Source organism: Melospiza georgiana, chromosome 8 (genome assembly GCF_028018845.1).
Source record: "Melospiza georgiana isolate bMelGeo1 chromosome 8, bMelGeo1.pri, whole genome shotgun sequence".
In the NCBI taxonomy this organism is placed as follows: Eukaryota; Metazoa; Chordata; class Aves; order Passeriformes; family Passerellidae; genus Melospiza; species Melospiza georgiana.
The window spans coordinates 17,974,180-17,988,918 of record NC_080437.1 but is presented as its reverse complement, the minus strand read 5'-3'; the positions used below and the strand labels follow the sequence as shown (position 1 = coordinate 17,988,918).

The 14,739-nt window shown below is 47.5% G+C and overlaps 1 protein-coding gene across 1 annotated transcript; it reads right to left on the bottom strand.

Annotated features, from left to right (window-relative positions):
• On the bottom strand, positions 1–5,910 carry LOC131086402 (2-hydroxyacylsphingosine 1-beta-galactosyltransferase-like). Its single transcript, XM_058029400.1, has 5 exons — positions 5,065–5,910; positions 2,176–2,315; positions 1,929–2,005; positions 1,322–1,541; positions 1–399 (listed from the first exon to the last, which is right to left on the bottom strand). The coding sequence occupies exons 1-5, from the start codon at positions 5,908–5,910 to the stop codon at positions 84–86; spliced, it is 1,599 nt and encodes a 532-aa protein (XP_057885383.1). The 3' UTR covers positions 1–83.
• Between the last annotated feature and the right edge of the window lie 8,829 nt (positions 5,911–14,739).

Genomic DNA, 14,739 nt, shown 5'->3' with positions numbered 1-14,739 from the left:
TCCATGCCTGCATGCCATACATTTCTTGGCACAGCAGCAGTTCATTTCACAGTGATGGGATATGCCCTGGAACACACCGGCCACTACTGCAGTTTTTTCTCATCTGTGAAGTGGCCTTTCATGCAATTGCCATTCTGATACACAGGGCTGGCCCCTTTCCTTCTGCACCACAGCACAGATTTGTAGAGAGCAAATCCAATAGCAGCCAGACACAGCAAGAGAAGAGCCAATATGTCCAGGCAGAAGTACTCATACAAGGAAAGGTCGTAGACAGCCGGGCGAAGGAAGGGCGCCCCATCGTGCCGCAGGACGTACTCCAGCCAATACACTGTCCTGTTGAGAGCGTGCATTGGTCTGTCCAGGTGCAGGGCTGAGATGTGCTGGGCTGCTTTTCTGTAGCTGCAAGGGAAGATGACAAGACATTTACCTTTCAATAGAAACTTCAAACTGAGAAGTGGCCTGACACATCCAGTGATGCTTTGAAGTCCCAAATAATACCTTGGGAGAGGGGCAAGTTTCTCCCATTCTTCTTCTGAAACCCACTCTGATGGCACTGGCCAGCTATGAAGGCACAAACCAGAGTGGATTTTTCTTTGTGTTTTGTTAATAACACTGACAGTTTGGCTTGCAAGTACCTGTTCAGTGAGTTCATGTGTATGACACTTTCTGAGGGGAGTTTACACCCTAAGACCTAACCCAGCATCAAGCAAAAGCTATATACTTGATGAGTGGCCAAACCCTTCTAGATACCAAACTGCAACAACTCTTAATAGGTAAGAAATACAAAATATTTTCAAAATCAATCTCTCAGAGAGCATTTCAAAAATCAGCAGTTGCACATGTCCCATTAGAAAACAGGAGCCCTGTGTCACTTTTCTGTTCCTGCTTCAGTTCTAGGAAAAAGCAGAGTATATGACTGACAGAAGGAGCAGATGGAGCATTACCTGCAGTTCCCTCTCTGTTTCTACAGAAAGTTTTTTGGACAAGTTCAGGGAGGTCCCAATGGGAGGCTGTGATCTCACCCTCCCTGATGACAGGGTGGCATTAAGAGGTCTGCTCCCCAGTAGCTCAGAAAACTTTCTAGGAACATTACAGTCAGACAGGACTAGATCACACTCCTTAGAAGCAAATGCTGGAGTATCTACTCCTGTGCTGCATCTAAGGACTTTGAGGCACGGATACATCTGGTCAGCTGAGCAATGCTTGACACTGTGCTTGGTACAGAAGCCATCATAGGTGGTGTAGGAGTCAACACAAAGACACACTGGTCCCTACACACTGTCTGCACCAAGGAGGAGTTTGATGCTTCCAGATGCCTCACCTGGGGTCAGAGATGACGGTGATGACAGCCTGGTAAAGCTCCTCTTCTTTTAGTCTGCTCCAGTCCATGAGGATACCCATGCCCTTTGCCTGCACTCTGGTCATGATGTCAAACTGGTCCCCATAGAAAGGAAATCCCACCACTGGCACACCGTGATAAATTGCCTCAAATATACCATTCATCCCACAGTGGCTGACAAAGGCTTTCACATTGGGATGGCCTGCAGGTAAAGGAAGAGTAGCAAGTCAATGCCTTCCACGTTGCAACAGGGCTACCAGGGGTTCCTTAACACACAATGTTGATGTATGTTCAGGGAAAAACAGGCATGCTAAGCAGAGAGGATGTTAAGCAGAGAGGATTCCTTTGGGAATACATCTGGTTTTTGCAGCCCAGAATTGCTGAGTAGAGCCTGGAGGAGAAGGGAGATAGGAGCCAAGCAGCTTCAAGCAGGTGTTAGGTGAGGAACATGTTTTGTACAGATCAGACACACAAGGAGCAACAGACTTAGATCCACACAGGTGCTGCTATCCTTATGTGCCTTTGCTGTGGTTTGGGCTAAACTCCAGGGGTGTTGCTAGTGGCACACATACACAGAACCCAGCCTTACCTAGCAGGTCATTCTGGGGCAGCCACCCCATCATCAGCGTATTTTCACCCAGGTTTCTTGGCTTCTGACCAAAATATCTGTGGGAGGAGACAGAGCAAGGGAAAAAAGGAGAAGAGAAACACAGAGAACAAGAGTAAATTCAATCAGATCAAGAAACAGAAAGCAGACTCTGTGATTTGAAATGAATCACCCCTCAACATTGTTTTTCATCCAACTCAAGTGAAAATGAATCCCATTCCCTTTTCACCTCCACACCACCCTTTGCGGGAGGCGAGCAAATGCACCAGCCATCTTCTCCACCAAATCGCTTGGAAGAGCTCGGATCCCGATGCCAAAGGAGACAACAACGACACCTGCCTCTGCTGCTTCCACCCAGAGACGCAGACCCTGTGGGCAAAACACACACAGCTGCCTTGAAGTATTCTTCCAGAAGGGCCCTTCCCACTCTTGCCTCTGACATAGGCAGTAGAAACTGTCCACAGAGAAGATGAAGCCAAATCCACCCAGAGCACAAAGCTACACGGTTTTCACCAGGCAACGAACTCTAAAACCACTGTGGTTTTTGCACCCAGACAGGCAGAAATTACTTGAGCACCACCTGGTCTTGGGAGTTTGCAGGGAGGTGACCAATGGCATTATCTCCTGCTGGAGGTAACACAATTAGTCTTTGACAAGAAAGGTTCTGGAAACAGAGGTACCACATAGGAATAGCTAGGAGAGAGAGGGAAATTGGAGCAAAAAAAGGGAGGCTATTTTCCCATTACCACTAAGACAGGAGGCCTGTCAGGATCTCTAGATGTAAGCTGATACAAGAGACAAAACATCACACAGTCAGGAACAACTTCTTCCTGGAAAGTTCCTACAACTCTCCTATGCCAAAGGCTTCTGATGGTGGCAGAAAGCCTTGCCATATTGACAGGAGACTTCTAACCATCCTTGATAGCTACTTGCAGACAGCAGATTTAGTTTTTGATCACTGGACAGAAAGATAGCTACAGATCCAGTGAAACTCATGGTCATTTGTCCTTCATTTAGAGGCTACCTGTAATGCTACATAAATAGGTCTGTATCTAGAACAGAGTCTGTACTTTTTTAACCAAAGCCAGAAGCTAGTAGGGAGAAGAAATCAGCAACCACAGCTACTGTGAAGCAAACATGGACTGTTCCCTCTTATGCCAGGCTGGGCTGAATCTATTTCTCATTATGTCCTGCTTCAAGTTTCCCATGTATCTCAGTCAGGAGCATTTTAGAGAAGTTTTATAAAAATCTATCTTTGAATATATATACTTCCTAAAACAAATATGCAGGAGAAAATGAATTAAAAAAAAAAAGTTATTAGAAGAGAAAACTGAAGTGATTAATACAGAATATTAGTTGTATTTTAAAAGTTAGGGGATCAGAGTACAAAAGAGTTACAGAGCACATCTTAGTGTTATTCTCTGGGGATACTTCTCCTTTGTTATATGCTTCAGAAATTCATGCCTGCCTTTTCAGAAATGCTTAGAGTGTGCTAAAACAATCCAGGAATCAAGAAGTTTACAATAGAGATATCTTAGCTTCTCCATTCTTTTGAGTTTTACATCCTTTGAGCAGTGCAACCACTGAAACTATTACAGAAGAGAAAGTGCTGGTTTTCCTTTTCTAAATAAAAGTATAATGACTCCTAAACCAGATGACTATGTTATCCATTATAATTGGGCCATAACATTTATCTTTCAGAAACAGCATTGAAGCTGCCAGGGAAGCATGGTTGACCACCAAATGTTCTCACTTTCTCTCAACTGCAAATCTATATTTAACCAAGTCCTAAATAGAAGCATTCAAAATCATAGTGTTTCAAATAGGAGGAAATAAGCATTTAATTACATTTCAAATGGGACATTCTTTAAGGCACACCTAGACCTACAGAGGCTTTCTCTTCTGCTGGCATCCCATGATGTGGACACAGACATGCCTACCTGTTAGCATGACAGCCACCACCTACTGCAGAGCTCCAAACTTATCTCCATCATTCTTTCCTTAGGTGCCCTGGGATCTGTTCTGGAAGCTGTGAAGCACATGAGTAATGCCCTAACAAACAACTCCCTTCTTTATAAGGCAGGTGTGTACGTGGTCAGGTTGGACCAAGCCAGAGTTTTGCAAGAGCTGTGAGGCAGCCACCCTCTGACACAGCTTTCGGAGCACCCTACGTGCGTTTCATTACCTGCAGGCCGTGCCACATGGGCAAGGCTCATGTGCAGTCAGACACATCTGGAGAGCTTCTTTATAAGGCACCTGATCTCACTTCTTTTTTAACTGAAAAATATTGGTATCCACAGCATCAGTGAAGTTGCCATCAGAGATCTTGAGAGGCCTCTAATAATTTGAAAGTTGAAATCTTATCTCCATTTCAGACCCTTAGTCAGGACACTAGGACATCTTGACTCCCCAAGTTTTATTATCCAGGTTTATTTCCCCTCACTCAATATTTGTAAAAGTGGTAAGACAAGTCCTACTCTCTTCCAATACTGTCTTCAGCCAGAGCTTTAGGAGCTTGTTCCTCTGAATTTATTCCTGGGATTAGTAAGGCACAGGCTGGAGAAAGCCTTGAAAGGAGTTTTCAGGACTGAATCTTGAGAAAGAGGGGTTGATACCCTGCAGTTTTCTACATTTTGGGATTCTACACTCAGTTTAATGAAGGAGCAAGAATAGCTGTCCCCTGTGGTTTCTTAACACTACAAGCTCAAGGGCAGAAATGCTCTGTGGGAAATAGGATGAAGGAGGAAATTCTGGATTAACACATCAGTGATGAAACAAAGCAGATTAATTGCTCTTCCCATTCCCACAGGAGCAAACAAACTATTCATTCTCAACTCCCAGGGGCAGCACTTCCATCTTACAAACTCCACACACCATTTTACATGGACAGTGAGGCCAAATCCCACTTCAGCGTGGCCCACTTAATTCTACATCCTCCCTGCAGCCTGGCAACCTTCAGTGTTCCCTGTCTTGCCAATGCACCCACAAGCACCAAAACACCACAGCTTTCCAGACACTTGGGGCTTCAGAACTTTACAAGGTTCTCCCAGAGAAGATCTGTACTAAGTAGCCTCCCTAGCTGATGTGCAATCATAGATCAAAGCTTTCTTGCACTTACCACTGGAAGGGGCTTTGCAGGCTCAGCCAGGATCCCCCCTGTGAAAATGACATGGGGGAGGGTTGGACGGGGAAAGTCCAACACCACATCATTACAGAGGAAGAACAGACTGGTTCCATGAACAAGGTCCAACATGGATGTCTTGGGCTCCACAGTATGCTTCTCCATGAGACGTTCAAACTTGGGCAGGATGACCAGTTTTGTAGCCACACGAGTGATTATGTAGACTAGGAGATTCCAAGTCCTACCAAAAAAGCCCATCCTGTCTGTCATCAGGGAGTTGAATTCAGGGACATAGGCAATGGGGGAGGTGGCACCAATCTCTGCTGGGAACCAGAAGCCAGTGGAAATCACAGCATATTTGATGTGTAGGATGTGGGCCAGGATAAATCCACACATCTCATTGGGGTCCACCAACAGCAGATCAAAGTGCTCCAGCTGGAGTTTCTGCAGAAGGGTAGAATTTCCCAGTACTAGGTCACAGTTTTCCAGGTACTTCTCCAAAAATGAAAACACCTCCAGGGAGGTCATCTTCCCTTGAAAGATACGCTTTATCTTCTCCTGCACCCAGGCATCTGCGTTCTCTGTGCTGAAGGTTCCCCAGTACCTCTGCACGCGGAAGCCGGGCAGGGAGGTCTCCACATCCCGACCTTCGTGGAGCAGCAGCACAGGGTCATGGCCCCGCTCAGTCAGTGCCTCTGCCACCCGCATGAAGACTCGCAAGTGGCTGTCAAAGACTATGGTGGGCATGATCAGCACCTTGGCACAGTGAGATGGCTCCACAGTGAATGCAGTCACGAGGAAAAGAAGGGCAGCAGGGCATGGTAGCACCTTCATCATCTTCATCACTGCAAGGAGACAAACATGCCATTAATGCAGTATCTCTGTCATGCACTCAGTAATAACAGTTGGAATTGTAGCTGTAAGCCAGGACTTGTGAGCTGCAACAGGAGAGCAGTCTGAAGTCTTTCACTGGGGAACATCCATCCCCATCCACTCTGCCTTGCCCTAAAAAAACCCCAACCAAACCAGAAACAATCCCACAAAAATACCCCAACAACCAAAGTCAGATATCAGGGGAGTTTTCCAGAAAATCTCTTCTTTGTGCTCCTAAGTTAGCTCAAAAACTAGCAGACTGACTCACAGAGAGTTACTGAGGGTGAGTGGCTGGAGGAGCTATGCTGGGTCACAGCACCAGCAGGGACACTTGCTGCTCAGTCCCTGTTTACCGCTATGGAACCAGGTCAGCTGGATTTTATTTTTATTTCTGTCCAGCCAGAACAGCTGGTTCTCTCTGAGGCCTTGATGTTTTTGCAAGCTCACAGGGAGGCCTGCAGAGCTTGGTGGAAAGGCCATGAGGTGTGCTCTGGCTTTGGCCCTCACATGGCTGGCAAGGCATTTTGCTCAGCACAAACAAGGCAGGAGCAAGTCCAGGTCACAGCAGGACCCACTGAGAGGAGCCACAATCCCAGAGAGCACAGCTACAGTCTGGACAGAGAGCTGCTCCAGTATGGCTCAGTCATGGGAGGCTCTGGGGAAAGGGCTGGGAAAGGAAAGTGGGTGCCAGGATACTCATCCACTAGAAGAAGGCAAACCCAGAAAGCAATCCCAGAGATGACATGCAACACCTGTGGCACACTGACGCCCCTTAGTCACACTCCTAAAGCCGTCATCCCCTCTGCAGTTTGGTGAAACACCCAAGATTTCTGTTGTGTAAGGGATGTTGCTACATCACTGGAAGCGAACGCGCCTCACCCACACCTAGCATTATTTTGGGAGAAGAACTATGTGATAATTATTTGGGAATAGTCAGAAGCAAAGTAGTTTTCTGAGAACCCAGTTCAGACATGCTAGGAAGCAGCAGTGGGAAGAGGAAGAAGTTACAATGGGAACAACTGGAAGTGGATTTTGGATGACCCCCACACGCTAAACCCCAGTGGGGCTGCAGGGATGTGGTAGAGTGGAATTTGGTACAAGATTTTCTGACAGCCCTGCCAATAGTGCTTGACCAATTAAGAGGTGGGAAAGAAAGTAATGGACAAGATTCTGCTAAATACAGTGTTCAGACTGCCCTCAGCAGGCCTCTCTCTGGCTAAACTAAGCACATGAGAGCGAAGACATGGGAGAATAAAACTGCCCTATTCTTCCTCCAGTGCTTTCTTGTCCCACGTGGAGACAGGACATGGGAAACAAACAGAGCAGCTACTGGTTGGGACCCTCCCCTGTTTCAATGGCAATTCCTGCTAGTGCTTGGACTCCCATCCTTCCCACCCAGGGTCAACTGTGTGGCTGTGCCTGCACGAGTGATAAGAAACATGAGAAAAAGCTAACAGATACCAAGAGGGTAGCTGAACCCACAGAACAAGAGCTCCAGGAGAATATAGACAAAAGTGATGGGCTGGAAAGAAGAAAGCATAAGCTCTGCAAGGAATGTAAGGATCTGCCCAGCATCCTGCCTCCCTAACAGCAGGAAACAGGCTGGCCTGTGACAAAGCGTTGGTCACAACAGAGCTACAGCCCACAAAGCTGGTCTGGTACTCAGATTACTTGAGAGGCCCAAAAGGAACTTATCCTGCCCAACACCAGGGAAGGTAAAGCATTTGGCTATGACATTCACAGCAGATCCAGGAGCACATGCTGCTTCCAGGAAGCAGGGAAAGGATGGCAGCCATGTGATCTCCACTGAGATGGCAGGGAGTTAAGGAGAGAAGCAGACACAGGCTTTCCCTGGGGCACCTAGTGGGTCATACATGCACATAAGTATGCCAAGAAGAGTAAAAGAGGTTTTATATGTGGGGTAGGGTGTTTTCTTATTGGGCAACAAGAAAAAAGATGAAGAAATAGTCCAGGTAAAAGGTATAGTTATTTAAAGAAAAAAATAGTCACCCATCTTCAGCCAAGGACTGTGTTCTGCCATGGACCTACATGCCAGACATTGCTGAGACCCTCAGCTCAGCTAAGACCCTCTGGGGACTACCAAAATCCAAATAACAAGTAAGGTGTCAAATCTCAGCCCTCAGGTCAGGGGCAGATGCTGACTCAGTGAGACTTGCAAACTGCTCTTGGTGGTTTCATCTCTTCCAAATCAGGAGCAATCCCTAAAGGTGCTGGCTCAGGAACCTCTTCTCCCTACCCAAGCAATAAGGGAGGCTATAAATCTTGCTAAGATGTGAGAGGATGCCAGGGTGCAGGAAGAGACCTTTTTTCCTACTTCAGCTCAATACCTCCAGAGATAATCTCTGCTCTGTCCATGCCCAGAAAGGTACCCTGGTCATAGCTTCAGCCCTAGAGCTGTGCTGGATGCACCAGACCCATCCAATTTTAGTGCTATTGGGATAAAACAAAGGCTAACTACCAGCAAAAAGGGCACAAGGGCTTGTTCAGCAGCTAGTCATTGTTGAAGTCTCAGGCTGATGGCAAAGGGGAAGGGAGTCCCAGACCTATACAAGGGCTAAATGGCCCAGTTTAGAAGGCTCAAAATTCACCTGCTCACCTTGCTGGTTTACTTCTTATTGACACTGAACAAAAAAGCTGCTCCATGAGCTCTGCAGCCTGGGCAGCTGCTGTGGCCAGTGCAGCCAGTTCAGCCCAGCTCTCTGGCTATGGGAGCTCAGCTACTGCAGGCAGGTGATCTTCAGAAATCTTCAGGCACCTTCAATCACGTGGGATTGTGATTCTCTGGGAAGGTGAATTCATGGTTTGTGCCTTGTCAGAGGTGCAAAATGCAGTAAATGACAAAAGGTAAATGACAGATTGCACACTAGGCCCGAGAGCAGAGTAGATGGAACCATCTCCTTGTTTGTGGTTTGGAAGTCCTAGTGGCTACATCACATAAATACTGCAAAAATAATCCTGCCACTGCAAGGGAAAGGCTTGTAAAGAGAGAATAGACCCTTCCCTGTTTTCATGACAAGTGCTTGGCAGAGCAATGGACCTAACATCACAGTTAACACTGGCAGCCAGAGTCAGGGTTCAAGGGAACTGCTGGAAAAGCCCACATCACAGCAGTTTCACCACTGCAGTATTCAGGGCAGAGCAGGCACCTCAGTGGGAGCAGGACCTGGGAAAGTGAGACTGTCACAGCAAGCAGCAGCATCCCCCCTACCCTGCACAACTGTCCACCTCCAGCTGCTGGGAGATTGCTTTCAAAACCACAGCAATGCATTAGTGCTGAAAAGTGAAGCAGCAGAAAAAGAGTAGAGAGGGCACAGTCCTCTGAAATGCCCCTGAGAAACCTCTTTCTAGGCTGAAATTTGTCCCATGATTTTGCCCTGTTTAACATGTTTGACAGGGTATGGCTTTGGTATTGATGGAAAATTACACCAATCAACTTAAGTGAAATAACCAAACAGCCACAGCTCCAATTTAATTCAGATGCCTTTTATTAGGCTGAAGTACTAAAACCTGTCACAGCAAGCAGTCAAGGCAAAGAACCCCACAAAGAAAGGGCTATGAACAGGCTCAAATGCAAGGACTGCCATTTGTATCTCTCCCTCACTTTTTTATATTACCTAGTTCCTGCCCAGGACCTGGAGGCCTGTATACATGGGACTGAATTATTTCCCCTCCTGCATCCTGGAGCTCTTGCATCTATGCAGCTCTTGCCCACAGTAAGAAACATTTTCACTGCAAACTTCTCAGGAGTTAACAAAGCAGCAGAATTAATTGAAAAGCAGAAGATACTTTCACCTGGATGCTCTAAACTCTTCCTGGAATAAGATACTGAGATTTGCCTGTTCTGTTGGGTATGATCCAAAAAAGCCCAGGATCTTCTGCTACCATCACACTGATGACAGCCAGCCTAGCTGCAGCAAATTTATGGAAGCCAAGACTGTGAAAGCAGGCAGGTATGCAGCTCCAAGAGCAACTTTGTCACTGCAGGAGGATATTACACTATCAGCAGGGGCTGCCCAGGGGAATCTCTAGTAAAAACCTAGAGGATACAATACTGTACAAAGCAAACAAAGCACAGGTGGAAATAGGGAAGTTTAACCAGGCTTCTGTGCTCTGGTTTTGGTTTATCACAGACTCTGACTTAACCAGAGTCACCTGGGTAAATTACAGTAACACTAAAATATTTATACTAACACTATAGCATACTAATGTCAGAGTATACCAATACCAGTATTAGTATTTTAGTATAGAAAACAAAGATAAAGGAAAAAAACCCTTCAGATATAAGCATCCCCTGGCAGTCTGTATCCCTGAAGGTCTTTTAAAATGCTGTTTGCACACAGACTGAATAGGGCACAGATGGTTTGCTCAAAACAACATACCTTTCTAGCATTTTTCCTTTTACATATTCATAGAAGCCCACTGCAAGCACAGAGAATGAAGGAAGCCAAGATCACTCTTCCAAGATCCCTTTGGAAGGACCAAAGGGAACAATCACAGCAGTGATCAGGTCAGCATCAGAATCATTTATACCTTTCACCACATTGGTGCTACTGCTGCCACAAAACACCAGAAGTGGTCTGGCTGATCTCTTTTGGACAAAGATTGATGCAGTCCCCGAACAGTTCCTGACTTTTGGTACTTTGGACCATTTTCAACATCCTTCCTGTCTCATTAGAGTTATATGGAGGAAGTTCAACAAGCAAGGTGGGAATCTGTGGGCTAGCAGGAGGTTGCCAGATGATAGTGCCAGGGAACCATGATACTAAAGGAAATACTGGTCCATAACAACTGAGAAAAGAAATAAAGATCTGGATCTCAGCTTGTCACAGTATTTGAAACTACACACATCTTCAAGTATTTGAAATTACACACACCTTTGAGCTGGGGGATGGTGTCAGACACCACACATCTGCTTCCCCAGCTAGCCCCTCATCATACATTAAATCTGTCTAGGAAGTAAGTGATATTTCCCCCATTCAATATCCACAGGCTTCCTGTTTGTCTTGTGAAAGCAACAGAGATGGTTTGTGACACAGGGCGCTCTGCAATAACAAGTTCTTCCGGACAGCCTTTTTCTCTCACTTACAACACGGCTGCAAGACAGAGCAGATGATGTGAGACTGTGCCCCTTGTGAGTGGTCTGAGGTCTGCCATGTGGAAGCAAGTCAGAACATTATTTGTAATCCCTGGATGAAAGAGAAAGAACACCTCGGGGCCATTTCCAAATAGTCGTGTGAGCCATAGACCTCAAAGTGAGAGCACATGACAGGGCAGAGTGTTAGATGGTCTTAAGAAGAATGTATGACACTCAATTTAAATAAGTTCTTCAGATTGCAGAGAAAACTAGGAAGATACAGGTGCACCAAACCTTAGGGAAGCAGTCAAGAGGAATGGGGAGGAAAAGAATCTTCCCATTAACTGCCTTGTCATTTCAACTTCTTTCTGCAGAGAAGCAGCACATTTAAAGAAAAGTTATTAAACACCTCAGAAGGTTGTGAAATCTTGTGTAGAAAGCTATGGGGACTGATAAAGTCCTGACAGACAAGTCTGATCACATTTGACAGAGTTACAAGAGTAGAGAAGCTAGGGATGAGTCTTATCTTCAATGAAACAATTGACACCCTCACGTAAAAGAAACCCACAATCAAACCAAGGAGCTTCTTGGCTCTGAGCCCACCAGAGGAATGAGACCTGGCTGAGCTGCCGTAAACAGAGGTTGAAGAGGGTTGCATAGGAAGAGGAGGCAGAACAGGAGATGGAAGATACTCCTGAGATGTAATCTTCTAAAGGAAGATGAAGCAAGTTACACAAAGGCGCTCTGAACGCGCGTCCGTGTGCCAAGGCTCTAGTCCTGCGCATTGAAGCAGATGCTGAACTCGCGCCTCGCTGGAGCAAGCTGGGCTGCACACGCGCGTCGGGCAGAGCCGGGGCCAGGCTGACAGCCGAGACTTCAGACCGAGTCCCTGTCCCCGTCTCCCGGCCGGGCAGAGCTCAGGTGCCATCAGCCCAGCCCGGCCCTACAGCGCTCACCCGGAGCGCAGCTGGCAGCCCCCCGCCCGCGGCCACCCCGAGCTCCCGACCGCGCATCCCACCGACCCCGCAGGCACGCCGCAGGGCGAAGGACCCGGGCAGGGCACGGCAGCCCGGCAGGGCACGGCAGCGGGACAGCGCCGCCGCTGCGGAGCCGAGCAGCCCCGCCGGGGGACACGCCGGCCGCAGCTCCTCTGGGCCGGCCGCCCCCGCCCTTGCGCCGCGGTGCCGGCACCCACCTGCAGCGAGTCCCGGCGGAGCGCGGCCCGAGCGAGAGGCGCGGCGGTGCGGGAAGTGGGAGGGAAGAGAGGGAGGAAGGGAGGGATGCGGCCGCCACCCGCCCGCCTTCCCCTTTCAAGCCGGCGGGCGCAGGTGGGGCCGGGAGGCGCAGCCCCGGCCCACGGGCCGCGCCCCGGGCCGAGCCGAGCCCGGGGCTGTGGCACGAAGGCGGGGCGAGAGAAGGACGCGGTGGGCACAGAGAGCCGCACCCGCTGCCCCGCCCCGGCAGCTCGACGGGCAGCGGGACAGCGCTGCAGTTTGTGCCTCCGATCGCCCTTAGAGCATCTCTCCTGTGACCGCTGCCCGGACACGGCCAGGGCCAGAAGCCCCTTGAGAGGAGGGCAAGCGGAACTCGATAGTCAGGACAGCAAAAGGGAATGGGCGGTGCACAAGGGAATCGGGATGTGAGTGACACTGTTCCAGCACACACCAGACGGGGATGTCCTGTTGGTCCAGTTCCAGCACTAATAACAGCTGTAGCTGCACCACTGTTGCACAGGGAAACCAGGCCTCTACACCAGGACAGCAGCAGAGCAGAGATGTAGGCTAAGTATGTCCAGCAGCTGCAAAATCTTGTGAAAGGACCAGTTTTTCCCAGGAGTGTCAAGCATGTCACTTTGAGAGTCTCACAAATCATTTCCCACCCCAATGCTTGTTGCACTTGCTCAGTCAGGTGCTGATCTCCAGCAAGGCTAATGACATTCTCTGTGCTGGAATTTCAGACAGCATGACATCTACAGCATCACGTTCAAGGTGGAAGGCTGTGGCAGTGTTGGTTACAGAGCGACACAGAGCCCAATGCACGTGGTGCATTATACCACTCTTTCCAGAAAACCGCAGTGTGAGCATTACAGCACTCAAGATCTCCACAAGGCAAGTTTCTTTTCCTTGCACACACAGGGGAAAAAAATCTAAGGGGACACAAATCAGTTATTTAAACTAGATCTATACAGGGTTTTTTAGTTATGCCTAGTCTTTCTTTTTTCTATATACTGGTGCTTATATGGCCAACTACCACACAGTTGATTTGGTAGCAATATTTGAGAAGACCTGAGGAGATATTCTGATAGGAAGGGACTTGAGCAGGCTCAGTTTTTGATATAAGCTTCTAGCATCTTACCCATATTTCTCAGTCACTCACCAGCCAGCTGCACAGGCAACCTTTTACTTCTGAATGTCTGTTACATGTCCACAATCATTTAAGTAAGATGACAAGTAGTTGTAGACAGATGTAGAGACAGTGCTGTTATCCCCAAGCACTGGTACCCTCCCTTTTCCCACCCATTATCCCATATCTTTAACTACCAGATCCACTCAGACTACAAAGGCAGCAATCTTTATTTTCTGACACATTAAATTCTCACATTTTATACTCACATTTTTTAAAAACCTCAAAGCATAAAAGTATTTTAAACAGTTTCAAATGTAAGTTCCAGATAAACAGAAAAAAGAGGGCAAATGACAAGAAAGATGATGTTCAAATCCCCATGCAGAAAATACTCTTTCCCACCTTCCTTTGGCCTCTAACCTTTACTTTATTGTAATAACCATGGTCTCCTGGGCCCCTCTGCACTGTAGCCCCAGTGATTGTGCAAGCTGGGGGAAGTCCTGAAAAATGCTCACTGGAAAAAGTTGCCACTCATGTACATGGGGGTGGCTGATCAAGTCTCATCCCAACCCTCAATTAGGTGACACTGCTCTGCACACAAACACAGCTTCCTACAACAAGGCTCTTCTCATTGGCACCCTTTGGGGAGGGAATGGAAACATGGAAATCAGGCCCTGCACTACCTCTCAGTGGCTGACAGCTTCATCATGTGGGGTAAGCATATTTCACAGCCCACTACTCCATTTCCCAAACATGCACTACCACTATTCACCTCATACTGGCTGTGGGCTCAACCCACTGCTCCTCAAACTAGTTAACTTAACCTACCTAACAGAGGGGGAATATTTTCTACTAGATGCAAGCTGCACCAGACGAAGCAGTCACACAACTGAGTGAATGCAAGCTCACCCCTCAATACACCATTACACTGTCAATTGCTCATGAAATCTCAGTTTAGGCTGCAAGTTTCTCAACTTCTTTGTGGCTGCCCATACTGAACATACACTTTTAGCTCATGCTTCAAACCTTACAGCACCAGGGTTTGCCCTAGTGCTAGGGGGAAAGTGGCATTTATCTTCTCAAGAAGGATTTAACAGATGGAAAACAGATTAAAGACCAAGTGGTCTAACTCAGAAATTTAAGGCATTAATGATACATTCCCCTTGACACCTAACAAGCTCCATCTCACACTGCTGGCAGTAAATGCCAGCTGACACATTTTATGTTCAGACAGAACAAGCAGTAATGCCACTGCAGCCAGAGCCTCTGAAACAGTAACACTGCTTATCCACCTCTGCCTTTTGCTAAGAGGCCTTCATCTCCTCAGTCTCCTTTTCCCTTCCTATCAAGTGAAACTTCAC